At 38.2% G+C, this 14,362-nt stretch overlaps 1 protein-coding gene across 1 annotated transcript in view; it reads right to left on the bottom strand.

Annotated features, from left to right (window-relative positions):
* BLTP1 (bridge-like lipid transfer protein family member 1) overlaps positions 1–14,362 on the bottom strand; it is a 169,645-nt gene that overhangs the window by 98,756 nt on the left and 56,527 nt on the right. Inside the window, exons 23-31 of the mRNA XM_054989703.1 lie at positions 12,313–12,489; positions 10,522–10,650; positions 9,654–9,773; positions 8,629–8,909; positions 6,475–6,725; positions 5,833–6,088; positions 4,666–5,509; positions 3,565–3,635; positions 824–997 (exon numbers count right to left, since the gene is read on the bottom strand). Coding sequence (XP_054845678.1) covers positions 824–997; positions 3,565–3,635; positions 4,666–5,509; positions 5,833–6,088; positions 6,475–6,725; positions 8,629–8,909; positions 9,654–9,773; positions 10,522–10,650; positions 12,313–12,489 — 2,303 coding nt within the window. The remainder of the gene's footprint in view (positions 1–823; positions 998–3,564; positions 3,636–4,665; positions 5,510–5,832; positions 6,089–6,474; positions 6,726–8,628; positions 8,910–9,653; positions 9,774–10,521; positions 10,651–12,312; positions 12,490–14,362) is intronic.

Raw genomic sequence — 14,362 nt, 5'->3', positions numbered from 1 at the left:
AATGAGTTAACAATCAATGAAAATTAAAATGCACCATGCCAATTAATTTACAAATTTTCATTCAATAATTCACAAAGTGCAAGTGCTATCTCATCAATAAATATAGCCATAAATAGAAAATAAATAAACATACAATATCAATGTCCTATAAGCAATACAATGAATCAACATACATTCCAAGTTCACATCCAATACAATTCATTACTAAATTAACTATATATAGCAATAGTGTAATCAGTAGATGGTACTTTCCAAGGGAAACTAAGCCCCACTTTCTCTGTGCTCGTGAACTGGAAGTGCTTGCAATATTTACAGGTGGCTCCAGATGACCAGGTAAGTCTATACAGGTGAGTACCTTTTCCCCCCAGTAATTGTCTTTTGTCTCTTTAATTTCAGATGAAATGCAACTGTTCCATGGGAGATCCAAAGAATCAGTGGATACATCCCAAAGAAGCCTCTTAGAAGCAACTTGCCAAGCCCAAAAAATGCTGGCCACAATACAATAAACGCTCTCTTGAATGAACATTTGTAAATTAATTGGCACGGTGCACTTTAATTCTCAGTGATTGTTCATTCATTCATTCTCTCCACGGAAGATCCCTGATCTTTCTTGCTGTTATGCCTGACATATGCAAACCATCTATAGCTTTGCTGCACATTCTCATGTAATTACTGAAATACAATGCCCTTGGTGTTTTGATGAATAAGCATAGTACCATGGCAAAAGTTCATACAAAAGATCTTATCAGCTACTTGGTTAGTAAACAGGCAATTGGTTCATGTAATTAGATTCAGGGTTTTTTCCCTTCAAAATATGAAATACCTGTCTAAAGCTTCTGCTACAAGTGGAGTGAGAACAACATCCACAGTTCCCTTTATTTCCACAATAGCTGTTGTTCTGGTCTGGGAAATTGGGTGATCCAGAGTCCATTCTTCTGTTATTGTTTCATCATCTGTATTGTCAAGGATTTTTTTTTCCAAGGGAGTGTATGGTGTGCTAAACAAAAACCAGAACCAAACTGTTATTTCTCGAAGACGAGTGCTACAGAATAATTTTCAAGTGCTGCAAGATGGTTGGCAGTGGAATTTATTGCAAGTGATTACTTGCCTAGGTGGATAAACAACTTTTCAAGATGCAGCTATCAGTGCTAAGCAGAGAAGGTGAGAGAGTTTAATAAGCTGTCTAATTTGAAGAGTGGCAGACGTTCATACAAGTTGAATGCAATTGCACGGATAAGAATCACTTGGGCTATGGGGACTGCAGGACTGAATCTTTCATTTATTAGTTTTTTTTCTTAAGTTACTTGCTAGCCTAATCTATCCTGAAAGGAATTTTCTTTCAGCAATTTTGATCATTTTTAGACAGATAAAATCATCTTGTCCTGGCAACTGAGAACATTAAAAACAGAATTGTTGTAGCCAAATAGCAAACACTGTAAACAACACTGTTACTCTCAGAAAAGTAACTAGTATAGATAAGGCAAATGTATTTCTTTTCGTCCCCTTCTATATTATCCAGGAGCCTCATCCAATTGTGACTAATGCAGTGAACTATAAAGGAGAATGATATTACTATATATTCCTAGGAGAAACATTTTTAAAAATACTAAAAGATATACTTTTGGGCCTCCAAAATGATCATTATTTAACTTGCAAACATTAACATCACAGAAAATTAAGCAGCAATCTCAGCAGCGTCAGCATTTAACAGCATGAACTGTGGTATGCTAATGGCATGCATTACATGAATGCCTAGATTATGGAAATTAAGATGCAAATGCAAATATGTGAGAGATGATCAACAGCTCTGGTACAAAATACATTTCAATTTAGTATGAGAACAGCTTGCATTAATTTATCACGAACAAACTATACATGGTGAAAAAGTCTTAACAAAAACACCATTGGAAGAAAAGTAGCATATAAGGCAGTCACATTTACATGACACAATGCCACTCCATCAAATATGTATATGGTTTTCATCGGAAAGATAAAATGATAGAATGTCTCCAGTAAGGGTCTATTAATCCCCAGAAAATCTATTTAAGCTCACAGCACGTAGTCAACAGAAACGCACAGCTTGCTATTTATGGAGTTTTAGTGCTTTCTTGCACTGATATTAAACTTTTTTACTGCAGCTGGCTAGATCTTAAGTATATTTATTGTCTTGTTTTATCCCCTGTTTTATTTACACAGGTTTTAAATATTTACATTGTAAAACTTTATTTCTTGTATCACACCTTGTGCACTTTGCTACTTAACTAAATAGAAAGGCTGAATATAAATGCCCTAAACTTTAGCTGAAAATCATCAAATGTCAGGAAAATGCATAGCAAGGAGAATTTTCACAAAACTTAGGCTGCAATCCTAAGTGTACTTTCTGGGAGTAAACCCCATTGAACAATGGGGTTTCTCAGTCATTCCTCAGGAGCATGGGGTAGAAAATTTTCCAAAATGATTTCCAGTACTATATTTTCCACTGAAAATTTTCCACCCCACATGGAAATACAGTTTGTTTACTGTATTATGCTGCAAATCAATCATGTTAAATGGGCTGAATGTGGAATATGAAGCACAGTCAAATGTTTGTATGGTCCAGGCGTGTACATGGAGTATTTTCCTTCTTTTGCTAACATGATGTAGATATTTAAATTTGAATCAAAAATTTACTACTCAAATTTTCCCAGAAAATGCACCACCTCTCGTCCATTTTAAACTCACAAAAACCCTGTAAGGGGTAACAGGGCCAAGGGCACCCAGCAAGCTTCATGGTAAAGTATTCAAACCTGTGTTGTCCAGATCCTAGTCCAACACTTTAACCCCTACACAATCTGTCTCTCAAAAATACTTATTTATACCCTACTTTTCTTCCCAATGCGGGTTGAAAGAGGCTTACTTGTTCTCCCTCCCCCCTCTATCCTCACAACCACTGCCCTGTGGAGTAGTTTAGGCAGAAGAAGTGACTGGCCCAAGCTCACCCAATGGGATTTTATGGCAGAGTTGGGAGGTCAAAACTGGGTCTCCAAGATTCTAGTCTGATGTTTTAAACAGTACACATCGCTCTGGCTCAAAAGACAACAGAAATGCAAGATGTGAACTCTATGCCTCACTCAATGCCAAACATTTTATACTGCATCAACTAAAATATTTTGGCCTGTGGAAGTACAGGATATAAAATATGTTAAAAATGCTACAGAGATTCACTTTTCAAACTCTCCAAAAAGAGTAACTTCATGATAACCAATGTATTTTCTTCTGCAACATACTCAAAATAAGTAAAAAAGTCTCAAGGGAAGAAAACACAGACCACACCCTAGTTTTAGCTTCCCTTCATACATGCTTATGCTTTCAGCTGGTGTGGTACCATGCTGCAAATGGGCAAATCAGAGGAAGGATAAAAATCAAGTGGGACAGGAGTATGGTCCCAACCACATGGCAACATTAGTTACACGCACTGCTCTGCAGAGTAGAATGATGCTATGTGGAAAGAATTAGGATAAATACAGGGAATATATGTAAAGGGGACCTCAGCATATTGCAAACATACTGCAACTTGTTACTCACTTTGATGTTGATCCTGTGAACTGCATACCTCGGTCTAGTAAAGCATTTGCTGTGAGGCCTTGTTTAACAATCTAGAACACATATAAAACCCTGTTACTTTTCTTCTAGAACTTTTCTATACTACATGTATCTTTAAAGGAAGAATCCTATTTTTATTTTCTCCTGCTCAATAAACATTGCTACAACTGCACATTTATCTTTACCTAGAAAAGGGTATTTGTTTTGCATTCTTGAAGAAATACAGCATCTAAGTAGCCCTTAATACTTAAATATAGATTTTAGATACTGTAATGTAAAATACAAATGCTATGGAACACACTTTACATTGAAATACAACAACATGTTTCTTTTAATGATGACCCACTCACATATAATGTATTTATGATTTTACTGGAAGAAGCAAATGGTACTTTGTTAAATAAGATTTATTCCAAGTATATAAACAACACACTAATAGACCATTTATTATGCACATGACAGAAAAGTTCATTAAGGATTCCAAAGACGAGAAAACATGATGTCCAGATCCCAATATTGATAAGGCTGAGGCAGCCAGTCTGGCTGATCCAGTGACCCAGACTGAGATGAAATAGACTGCAGGGTAAATAGCCTCATCAAATGTAATCTTTAGAGCCCATTCCCTCCAGCTGCCAAGCAGAGCCCACTGTAAATCTGCACCAGAGAGTGTGGCCACCACCTACCATAAACACCAGATGACCCACCAAGAAATCTCTGTTAAATTAGTACAATGTATTATGCACAAACACAGGTTCACTATATCCTAGGGAGGCAGAGCCTACCTCAGACCGTTTCTGACCTTTGGACTCTCAGTTAGCCTGGGAGCTCTCCAAGGTCCTGTCGCAACCTGTTCCTGAATACCTGTTCCCTGCTTCTGTGGCTAACGTCTCCTGCTCCTGGAATACCATTCCTGAAAGAATGTTGCCTTGCCCCCAATGCGTCCCAGCCTGAGACAGCACAACTCATATACTTTTCTAATGTCTAGTTTGCCAAGTAATTTGCTAACCGCAGTTTATTATTTATACTCCAGATAAAATAAAATTTGACTATTAAAAGGAACCACTGAACATACATCTTTTTTACCTTAAAGGCTGGGACAGACAGTTGTTCAAAAGACGAAGAGCTTTCTTCACTAGTTGGAGTTTCTAAGTCTAATGGTCGATGTAAAGAGGATTTAGAGGTTCTTTTGTTTGTTGGATGCTTTACTGACCAATTGACTACCTGGTAGTGAGTAAGGTAGTTTTGATAACAGTTCATTACAGGCTGCTGGGAAGTGATCTGTTCAGTCTCTGGAGCCTTCTCGGCTTCTATGATATATAAATGTTCTACAAGGTCATCTTCTCCTCCCAAAGCAGAAACAAATGAAGCAAGGGAGGGATGTGTTTTCATTGATAGACTCTTTGGTTCCTGACTAGCTTCTCCATGTAGTGTAGTAGTTAAGGGTCCTTCTACACTGTGATAGATAGAGCCTCTCCCATAATCAATTTGCTTAGCTTGCTTTTTTTTCTTTTTTCTTCCAGGATAGGTTCCTGGGCCTTCATCGCTGCTTATGGGTTCAAAGTCCTCAGCTGCTGAAAAATAGGCTTCGCTATCAGCCATTGACATGCTGGAATCCATGGAGCGATATTGATGAAATGAGTTTGAATCTGCAGAAGGGGTGTAAGGGAAAGAACCAAAACTTCTCCTTTGCTTAGGAGAATCCAAGACATTTTCATCACTGCGAGAAACATCACTGCTGAACTGAACACCAGCTGGAACAGGTTGCTTGTCTCCATAGAAAGCTGCAGTAAGACTTTTAGTGCTCCCAAGTCGAGTGGAACATACTGATGCTTGACGTTTTAAAGGAGATCTAAGAGGGGACTGACCAACAGGCCTCTCTTGGGAATTAGGAGATACAGGACTACTTCCTGATCCTTCTGCCACAATACTAAGCAAAAAAAGAGAACATTTTCATCTTTAATGATGAGACATCACATAGAAACCATATTAGCAAATGTATGCAAATTTGCAATATATTCAAAGACATTTTTAACTATCTATTGGAAATACAACCTGAAAATACAGATGTTAAAAATATTGCAATGGGATTTAAGTTCCAATTCGATCTATGCACATAGTAAAAATGTGCCAAGTAGTAATACTATGTCTTGTCCATATTTCTGGTATACTGCTAAGGAAAATTGTATTTTCAATATGCAATGTTCAGCATTTTGAAGGGGGGGGGGCGTTTAACAGAAGCAACATACTTACGGTCCATGGACATCATCTCTTTTTGTAGCCACCAAGAATTCTTTTTGCCCCAAGTTGTCCTCAGCTGCAGAAGGGCTTTCCCTCTCACCTGCAAGCAAGGGAAGTGCAGCACTAGAGCTACTATTCTCTTCTGAAGAGGATGAGGAACTGTGAGATCGCAGTGGTACTTGTAAATTCAGGTGCTGAGATTTCCTTTCCAATTCTATACCCATAGGTCGGCACTCCCATTCTTTCCTTTTAATGCCATTTGCTTTACCTAAGAAGAAAGCAGATGCCAAATACTAGACACCAAAAAAACAGCAGCATCGTCATTGCTCTATGGGGTAGCCAATTTTCAAGTACAATTTTTTTGAATGTACAAAAATGCTAAAAACAGTAACAAGCAATAAAATAAACTATGCTAGTGTCCAATTCAAATAATTAACAAGTTGCTAATAATCAAGTTTTTGCATTATACACTGCATCACCATCTAGTGTGATGTGTATGCCTATAAAATTAATGCATAATAATGATTGCATCATTTCTATGTCAAATAGCTCTAATTATGTCAGGAGTGTCTGAAAAATAATGCACTAAAAACTTTAAAAAACTGCAAAATATATTGACAATGTCCTTAATATACACAAATATACACAGATTACCATCTGTTGTTTTTGGAAGTTCTTTAGTAATAATCCATTCTCCTGGTTGTAGTAAAGATTGTCCATAAAACATATCAGATTCTGCACTTGTACTTGAAAAAGCAGAGCTACTTGAGGGTGTCAGATCTTCAAGCTTGAAGAAGTCTAATCCTGACACTGTGCCACCAAAAAACCTACAGCCACCAAGACAGCCACACTTGTTCTTGCTTCTCTTATTCTTCATGTTATCATCTGGCCATAAAAACCATAACCTACAAAATAAAAAGTGACACATGATGAATATGTAAACTTGACTGGAAGATCTAATTCAATTATTTCTTCTTAATGTCAAAATGTTATAGAAATTGCTGCATGCTACTTCTCTGTTTTGAATGGGTGTTCTAGCTAGCCACAAAGGCCTCAGGGTCTCACCACACGAGACAAAATACACTCGAATTACACAGGTAATTCAAGTGTATTTTGTAATTCGAGTGTATTTGAGTGTAATCCAAGTGTAATTCAAGTGTATTTTGTCTCGTGTTGTTTGACCCTTAATCTGCTTAGATCAAAGTTAAATTGGATTGTTACAAGTGAAGGAAGGAAGATGAAGGAAGTCAAATTTCACTAAACAATTAAATGAGTACTTCCACCTTAAAAGAACATATATATAAAACCACTCTCTTTGCCTTGCTCAAAGAAGTGAATAATGATGCCAGGCACTTAGTAAATATCAGAATGAAAGCTATGAAGAAAATAAAACTTAAAACTTGTTTAAGAAAAGTTATCTTAAAACGTCAGAAATAAGTATGTCTAGTAGGAGTCAAGACTGTCAATCTTAATTGTAGATCAATAACTGTTGAAGCACTGATAAAGTTAAATAATTTGCAAGTATGGCCATGAAACAGTGAACAAAACAACTTAAACTTTTAGTTTGACATAATGTGTACACTGGTGCACCATCAATGTTTAAAAATCTGGTAAAATCTCAAAAGTAAAGTAAACACTAGGGGTGTGTGCTTCGGGAATCCGATTCGGGTAAAATACCCGAATAGGGCCCGATTTGGAAAGCTTCAGCATGCTGGCCCCGATTCGGAAATCCCGAATCAAAGCTTCCCGAAGCATTCGTAATGCTTCGGGAAGCTTCGAGGCCCTGGGGGTTAAGTTTAAAGGGCCCTTTCACAAGTGGCAGGGCCCTTTAAACTTTCCCATTCCCTACCCTTACCCCCCACCCCCACTTACCTGGCAACATGCTGGAAGAGGCAGCCTCCCTGCCGGCTTCTAGTGGTGGCAGCGGCCCTCTCTATTGGCCAGCTGGCCGCGCCGGCCGCAGCTGCATGACGACGGTGGCAGGGAAGGCCCTCTCTGCCAGCCAGTGCAGCGTTGGCTTCAGCTTTCTACCTGACCAGGTAAATGGGGTGGGGTGTGTGGAATGGAGTTTAAGGGTAGGGGTGTGCCTCCCCCTCCCCTTCCCCAGTCACTTCAGCATGTTCCAAATCTTTACGGAGCATACTGAAGCGACTTAGAAACTTGAATACGAAGCGGCATGCCGCTTTGGATTTCAGGGTTTTTTCCAAAGCTATTTCCCGCTTTGGGTAAACCTGAAGCAGGAAACCCAAATTTTTTCCGGTGCACACCCCTAGTAAACACATATTCAAAGTCAATGACCAACATGTTTTTGAACCTGAAAGGAGATGAATTCCAGATTACACAATGCTAAATTTTACCTTAGTAATTTCGTTTTTTTTCCTACAATGTTATTTTCTTAAGATTTAAAGAAATACATTAGCCTACATTCTATTTGTTCTACAGAGAAAGACCCGATATTCTGCTAAAAAACACTGCTGGCTTTTTTACTTTATGTTTATTTTATTTATATCCTACTTTTCTCCCAGATCAGGACCCAGCACAGCTTTTCACATTATTCTCCCCTCATCCACTTAATCCTCACTAGAACAATCTTGTGAGGATAGATTGTGGTGGGCCCAAGGTCACCCAGCAACCTTCTATGACAGAGTGGGGATTGAAACCCAGTCAGCCCAGGTCCTAGTCCAACATTCTGACCACTACATCACACTAACTCTCATTATCCACCTATCCATTCAACATACAAGCACATGCACATCTACAGCAACAAGTCCACCTATCTAGAAACATTTCATCCACAGTGTGTCTTACCTCTTAGTTCTGCTATCATGAGTTTCCAAAAAATGTCTCTGCACTTCATGCTTAGAATGATGGTCTGCTGCTAGAGCAATATCAGCAGTGATGAGACCCAAGTTGACTGATCCTGCTTCTAGCCAGTATGCTCTCCGCAGCACCGCAGGCTGAAGACCGACTCTGCAGTTATTCACTTGTTCAATGTATTGTCGCAGTTGGAGGTCTTGAATGGCTGCACTTATACCTTCACGAACAGACTGGTTGTGTAGGTTGCAATTGGCAATGCGTACAGCACCCATCTAAAATAGAAGCAAGATATCCATTGTTCAATTTAAACAGTGTCTTCCTCCCTAACAAAAGACCCTTCCCAAAGAAAGATCTGGAAGACTGTAGAAATCTTGCTGCTCTACATACCTGCTGAAGTACAGGTAAGCAGAACAAAAACAATGTCAGCAGCTATCAAGCTGTAATCAGGCAAGAAATCAAATTACATGCAATGCTACAAGGTGAACATATGGAGGCTGCCAAGAGGAGGGAAGGAGGAGGGAAAATTGAGGAACCCCCTGCAAGTCTTTGCAGTTTCCCCACATGAAACTGGGTCTGGCTCAGCCAGCACCATTCAACTGGGCCACAGAAGAGAGGAAGCCAGGAGGGAGAGGGAAAAGTGAAGGTGGGGCAAACAAAGGTCAGTGAGAAGGAGGAAGGAAAAGAGAAAGAGAGCCTATGGGGGACAGGAAAGGGAAAGAGGATATGGTGAGGAAGGGGGAAATGAGATGCCCTCCACAAGTCCTTGAGGGTCCCACACCCGTAAAATATAGTATTTTTTGCACACAATGTATGTGTAGATATTTAATGCTTTGCAAAAAATTCCTTGTATCTGAAGTGGTCCATTCTTGTACAGAATATATTGTCAATCTTTCTAGAAAATATTTTTCTACAAAGATTGACAATATATTCTGTTCAAAAATGATCACTCTCTATTTTCGAAACGTGAAATGTTTGGAATGAACCCCCAAACAAAGTGATAAAGAGAAAACTCCTACCTTTATATTCGCGGCACACCCATGCTCTACAATAAACATATCTGCTCCATCTACTGCTACGCGAGTCATAGTGTACTTTAATTCATCAGAGGTTGGACAAGGGCCAGAGATACAGGTCATCTAAAGAAGATTTGACACAGAAAACATAATTAAATATTTTCCTTGGTGTAAATTAACTAGCCTTCAGAAAAAAGATGAACATAGACATCAGAGATGAGAACAATGACTAATTCTTTACAAATTAGGATGTACATCAACTGTTTCACACCTTCTCGACTGTGAAACAGACAACTCAAGGATCTTATTTTTAAGACAAACATTCCAGCTTTCAAAATGTCTTCATTCCTTTATTACCATTCTAAATACTAGAACTGTCTTTCATCTCCCATGAATACCTCATACATGCCAGCCAATTTATCTGAGAAAATATTATGAACCTATATTTGCAATCTGAAGTGGAACATTCCAAAAACAAAGTTAGCTATTCATCTACTGTTTAGGCCATAGCCAAAGTAAGGGAAACTATACAACCTACTTGCAAAGGCCCTTTGATTTAGACACAGCAGGATTGTAACATCTTTTTTTATTTACATACTGGCGTAAGAAACTGAGCTTTAGTTGGCTAAAACTATTAAAATAATCTAATGCTTACAAGCCTTACTGTCATAAGAAATTGGCTAATAACATCTTTTAGCCCATCTCTCCAAAATAGCAAAAGCAAAGACTATGAAAAAATTCTAAAAGGTAACCTGTGCATTTATCACTAATAAGCTTAGAAACGAACAAACTTGCTACATAAAGTTTCTTAAGTTACACTCTTACTATAGATCACAATGAGAGAATACCAGACCATGGCACCAAACGTTACCTTCGATTCACAGAAGCGCCGATCAATTCCGTGCTGACATATGGTAACAGATTTTGGCCTTTCCAGTTCAAACTCACGACAAACCACATGGAACACAAATGTTTGTCCCCACTCAAGCAGGCATGCAAGCTGCAAACACAGAGGAACACTTTGATCACAGAGAATTAATCACATTGATCTTGAAGCGGTCTAGTATTATTGAACCAACTTCAAAAAAGTTTCTACCAGCTGATTCTCATACCACTTCTGTAAGATAATTTGATGCCTTAATAGAAGTTGCTAGGGTCTTTTTCATGTTTTTGAAGTATACTGTTCAAAAACCCATTTTTATTGAAAAGAATCTACTTCCACAATTTCTAAAGCAATTGTCCTCTTTTTAAGATAATAGTTTTATAGTTATAAAATTGAATATTTATAGTTTATAGTTTCCCATTCCTGCAGCCAATTCTGCAACATTAACATCACCAGAATGGAAAACCAATATATTTAGAATAGTTTAAAGCAGAATTGCTTATTCTCTTGTTTCAGGAATTCTTCAACTCTGTGTTCGATTTGAATTGTTTTTAAATCTTTGCAAATTTACATTTATATATGCTATTACATTGTTTATTAAAATGTCCTTGAAACTGACTGTACTCATGCTGTGTAATTCACCTTGAGTCTCAGTGAGAAAGACAGATTATAAATAATGTAAATAAATAAAAAATAAAAATAAATTTGCCCAAATATTCTCTGCTTGCAAAATTCGTTGCAATCTTGACTTTCTTTCAAAAATCAATTTCTACCAGAAGATTGTTCTGAAGAGTTTTCATTACAATTTCCTGTGATACATATTCACACAAGGATTTTTACCACAGACAACATTGTGTTGTGCAGAATGTCTTTAAGTAAGCACAACTTTATGAAACATTGGGGGGGGGACTTCTTATGTAACACTAGACTATTTAAAAAAAATATGGATCCAATCAGATTTTCTGCTGCTGAAAAAGGAAGGATGGGATCTCCTTTGACCACCAAAAAGGCTATGGCTCAGGATTGCAGGACATGTATGGACAAAAGCCACGCAGGATGGAACCTGTAATATGGCACAGAAATAGGTGACACTGAGCAAAAAGCTCACGACTGTCTATACATTTGAAATCTGGACAGTATAGAATGGAATGGGCATCAAGTTCTTTGCATACCTTTTGCTTCTGGCCATTTTACCGATGTCCATCCTAAACGTGTTATCCCCTCTCAATACAAAACCTGGCAATGCTTTATTCATCTTAATTATGTTTTACTAGTTCTGTCAGAAATACACAGATTTCAGGAAAATGTTGTACGGCTGTCTACCAACTCACTTTAAACAAATTGGATATTACAGCCAAATACGGGATATGGGTTTCCTTGTAAAACACAGCTAATCAAAGAACAGCCTGTACCTTATTTGAGCTGCTGCACGTTATTTGAGCTGCTGAAGACTATTGGTCCTCAGAAGTTGCACTGAGGTTCAATACAAAACTACACCCATGATTATTTGAGCCACTGTTCACAAGAATCGTTGTTCTCATTCTGATTTTGTTCAAAGACTCCTATCAACACTTCATTTTAACATTTGCTCATCAATTTGGAGCTACAACTCAATTCTGTGGGAGTTTCCATCAATATTTTGTTATTTAAGAAACAACAAGGAAGTTTAAATACATGTATTCTAATCTCTCGGGCAACTATCAAGCTTTAAGCTTCAGTATATCAAAAGTGACTGAGCAGAAAAGCTGCGCACACATCCGGTGCAACCAAGTTGCATACCTGCGGAACTGTAACCTTGGCTGCCAGACTTCCAGCTTGCACATCAATCAGCCATGCATATTCTAACAAGTCATTTCCCAGGGGCAAACCTTCAGCTGAAAACATCGCATGAGCCCGGAGCTGCAGACCCGAAAGGCTGATATGACCCTCACGGAGTACTTCATCCATAGGGGGTCTCTGTTAAGAATGAATAAATTCTTTATTGAACAAAAAGCTAAATAATCTTTGAATCGGGTAGCTAGAATTAGTCATGGCCATTAGACAGTGGTACTTTTTCTATGAAATAAAGAATTAAATATTTACTAACAGGTAAAGTTACATTTTTGTCTTTCAAACTACAACTACAAAGCAAAGAAAAATTAGATTGAAATGCTTGACTTTTTTGCATTTCAGTCAAGTGCCAAAGCACCAGTTTTTGATTAAGGTTACTGCATTCCCCTCCACTGACCTAATATTTATATATTAAACAAGTCACAAGGTTATCAGAATCAATGTAATATAGCCTTTATAAAAAAATACATAAATGTCACTGTAGTAACTATCACTACTAAAAAGGAGAATGCAATGTTACAATATCTAAATAATCTCAGTATGTAGGATTCATGCAGTGTGTGACACCTGGTAAAATGTCCCTTGCTGAGCCATGGGGACCCATCCCCAACACAGACCACATTGACCATTGCCACCCTTCCACCGCTCAATTCACTTTCAATCAATTTACAGTCAGCTGATGTCTCTCTAACTTCAGGAATTATTTTCCATAATTTTTCCTAGATTGCTCCACAAGCCAAACTAGAATTTATTAGTCTGACTTGGATCATTTTATTCTCCTCCTTGAATAAAATTATATTATATTTACACCAGCTGTTTTCTACCAAATAAGTATATCTAGAAAGTTAAGTAACTGATTAAAAATCTTTGAGATTTAGACTGCTATTTTTAGATTGCAATTAACTAGTACCATCTACCATGTATGAACAATTTATACATGAAAGGCTGTACAAGAGTACACTTAATACTGATGAAAATGTACTTGATATATCAGTTTATCTTTTTATTAAAATAAGATCACTAAGGGAAAGATTGATTCCACTACTGATGGAAATGTAATTTAAAACTTCCGCCACACCAAAGAGCCAAACTGGAAGTTCACAGAGATTCAGCAATAACATTTGCTACACAGGAATACCTCCTTTAATGCTTTGGATATGTTCCTAAAACCAAGCACTGTGTGAAACAAAGTTATAGGAGGTCATTCTAACATTGTTCTATGTGAGATGTTTTTACAGGATCACAATTTCTTACATAAGAGTGACATACTAGTGGACAAACTGAAGGAGGCAACAACCATCGCCTGACTGCTGCTGTTAGGCTTTTGTGTAGAAGCACCCTAGGAAGCCCTTCTGGGTCACCTTCCAGGAGAACTGCGGCCACCTCTTCCATCAGCCTGGCAGCTACTGAGGCCCCATTCCTCAGCTGCACAGACCTTTTAGGTTGCAACCGTAACAACACCTTATTGGGAGGAAGAGCCAATGAATAAAATGGGACTTACTTCCAAGCAGACCTGCTTAGGATTGCCCCCTTATACAGGTCGATTGCTGACATGGACGGTGGGAGTGGCTTTCATGGCAGCTGTGCTTCTCTTCCACATGGTATTTCCCTTTAGCTGGGTGACTGTGCTGTGAAGCTGCTGCCTAGTTCTGGTTTCCCCCCTTGCCCCACATTTTATAACAAAAGTTATATCCAGAACAAATAGCACTATAACAAAAAAGCATTAAGGCGAAGCAGTGTTGTAGGAGGCATTAGTGTATATAACAGTGAAATGGCTGGCCCTGTGTTGATGTGTTGATGCCAAGCCCAGACCACTCACAAAAAAGGCTGGGATCTCAATGGGCTCAGGAGACTCCCCAGTTATGTATAAAAATATGGAAATGAAATTAACCAAGAGAACAACAAATAATCTTTTAAAAAACTTTCTGGATGAGAGAAATACCTTAGAAAGGGTGAAAAACTAAAAGCAGACCCCAGGGGAAGAGAGAAAGCCTGCTCA

The sequence above is a fragment of the Eublepharis macularius genome, chromosome 10 (genome assembly GCF_028583425.1).
Source record: "Eublepharis macularius isolate TG4126 chromosome 10, MPM_Emac_v1.0, whole genome shotgun sequence".
Classification (NCBI taxonomy): Eukaryota; Metazoa; Chordata; class Lepidosauria; order Squamata; family Eublepharidae; genus Eublepharis; species Eublepharis macularius.
The sequence above is the reverse complement of the archived record's forward strand: the minus strand, read 5'-3'. Positions and strand labels throughout refer to the sequence as shown.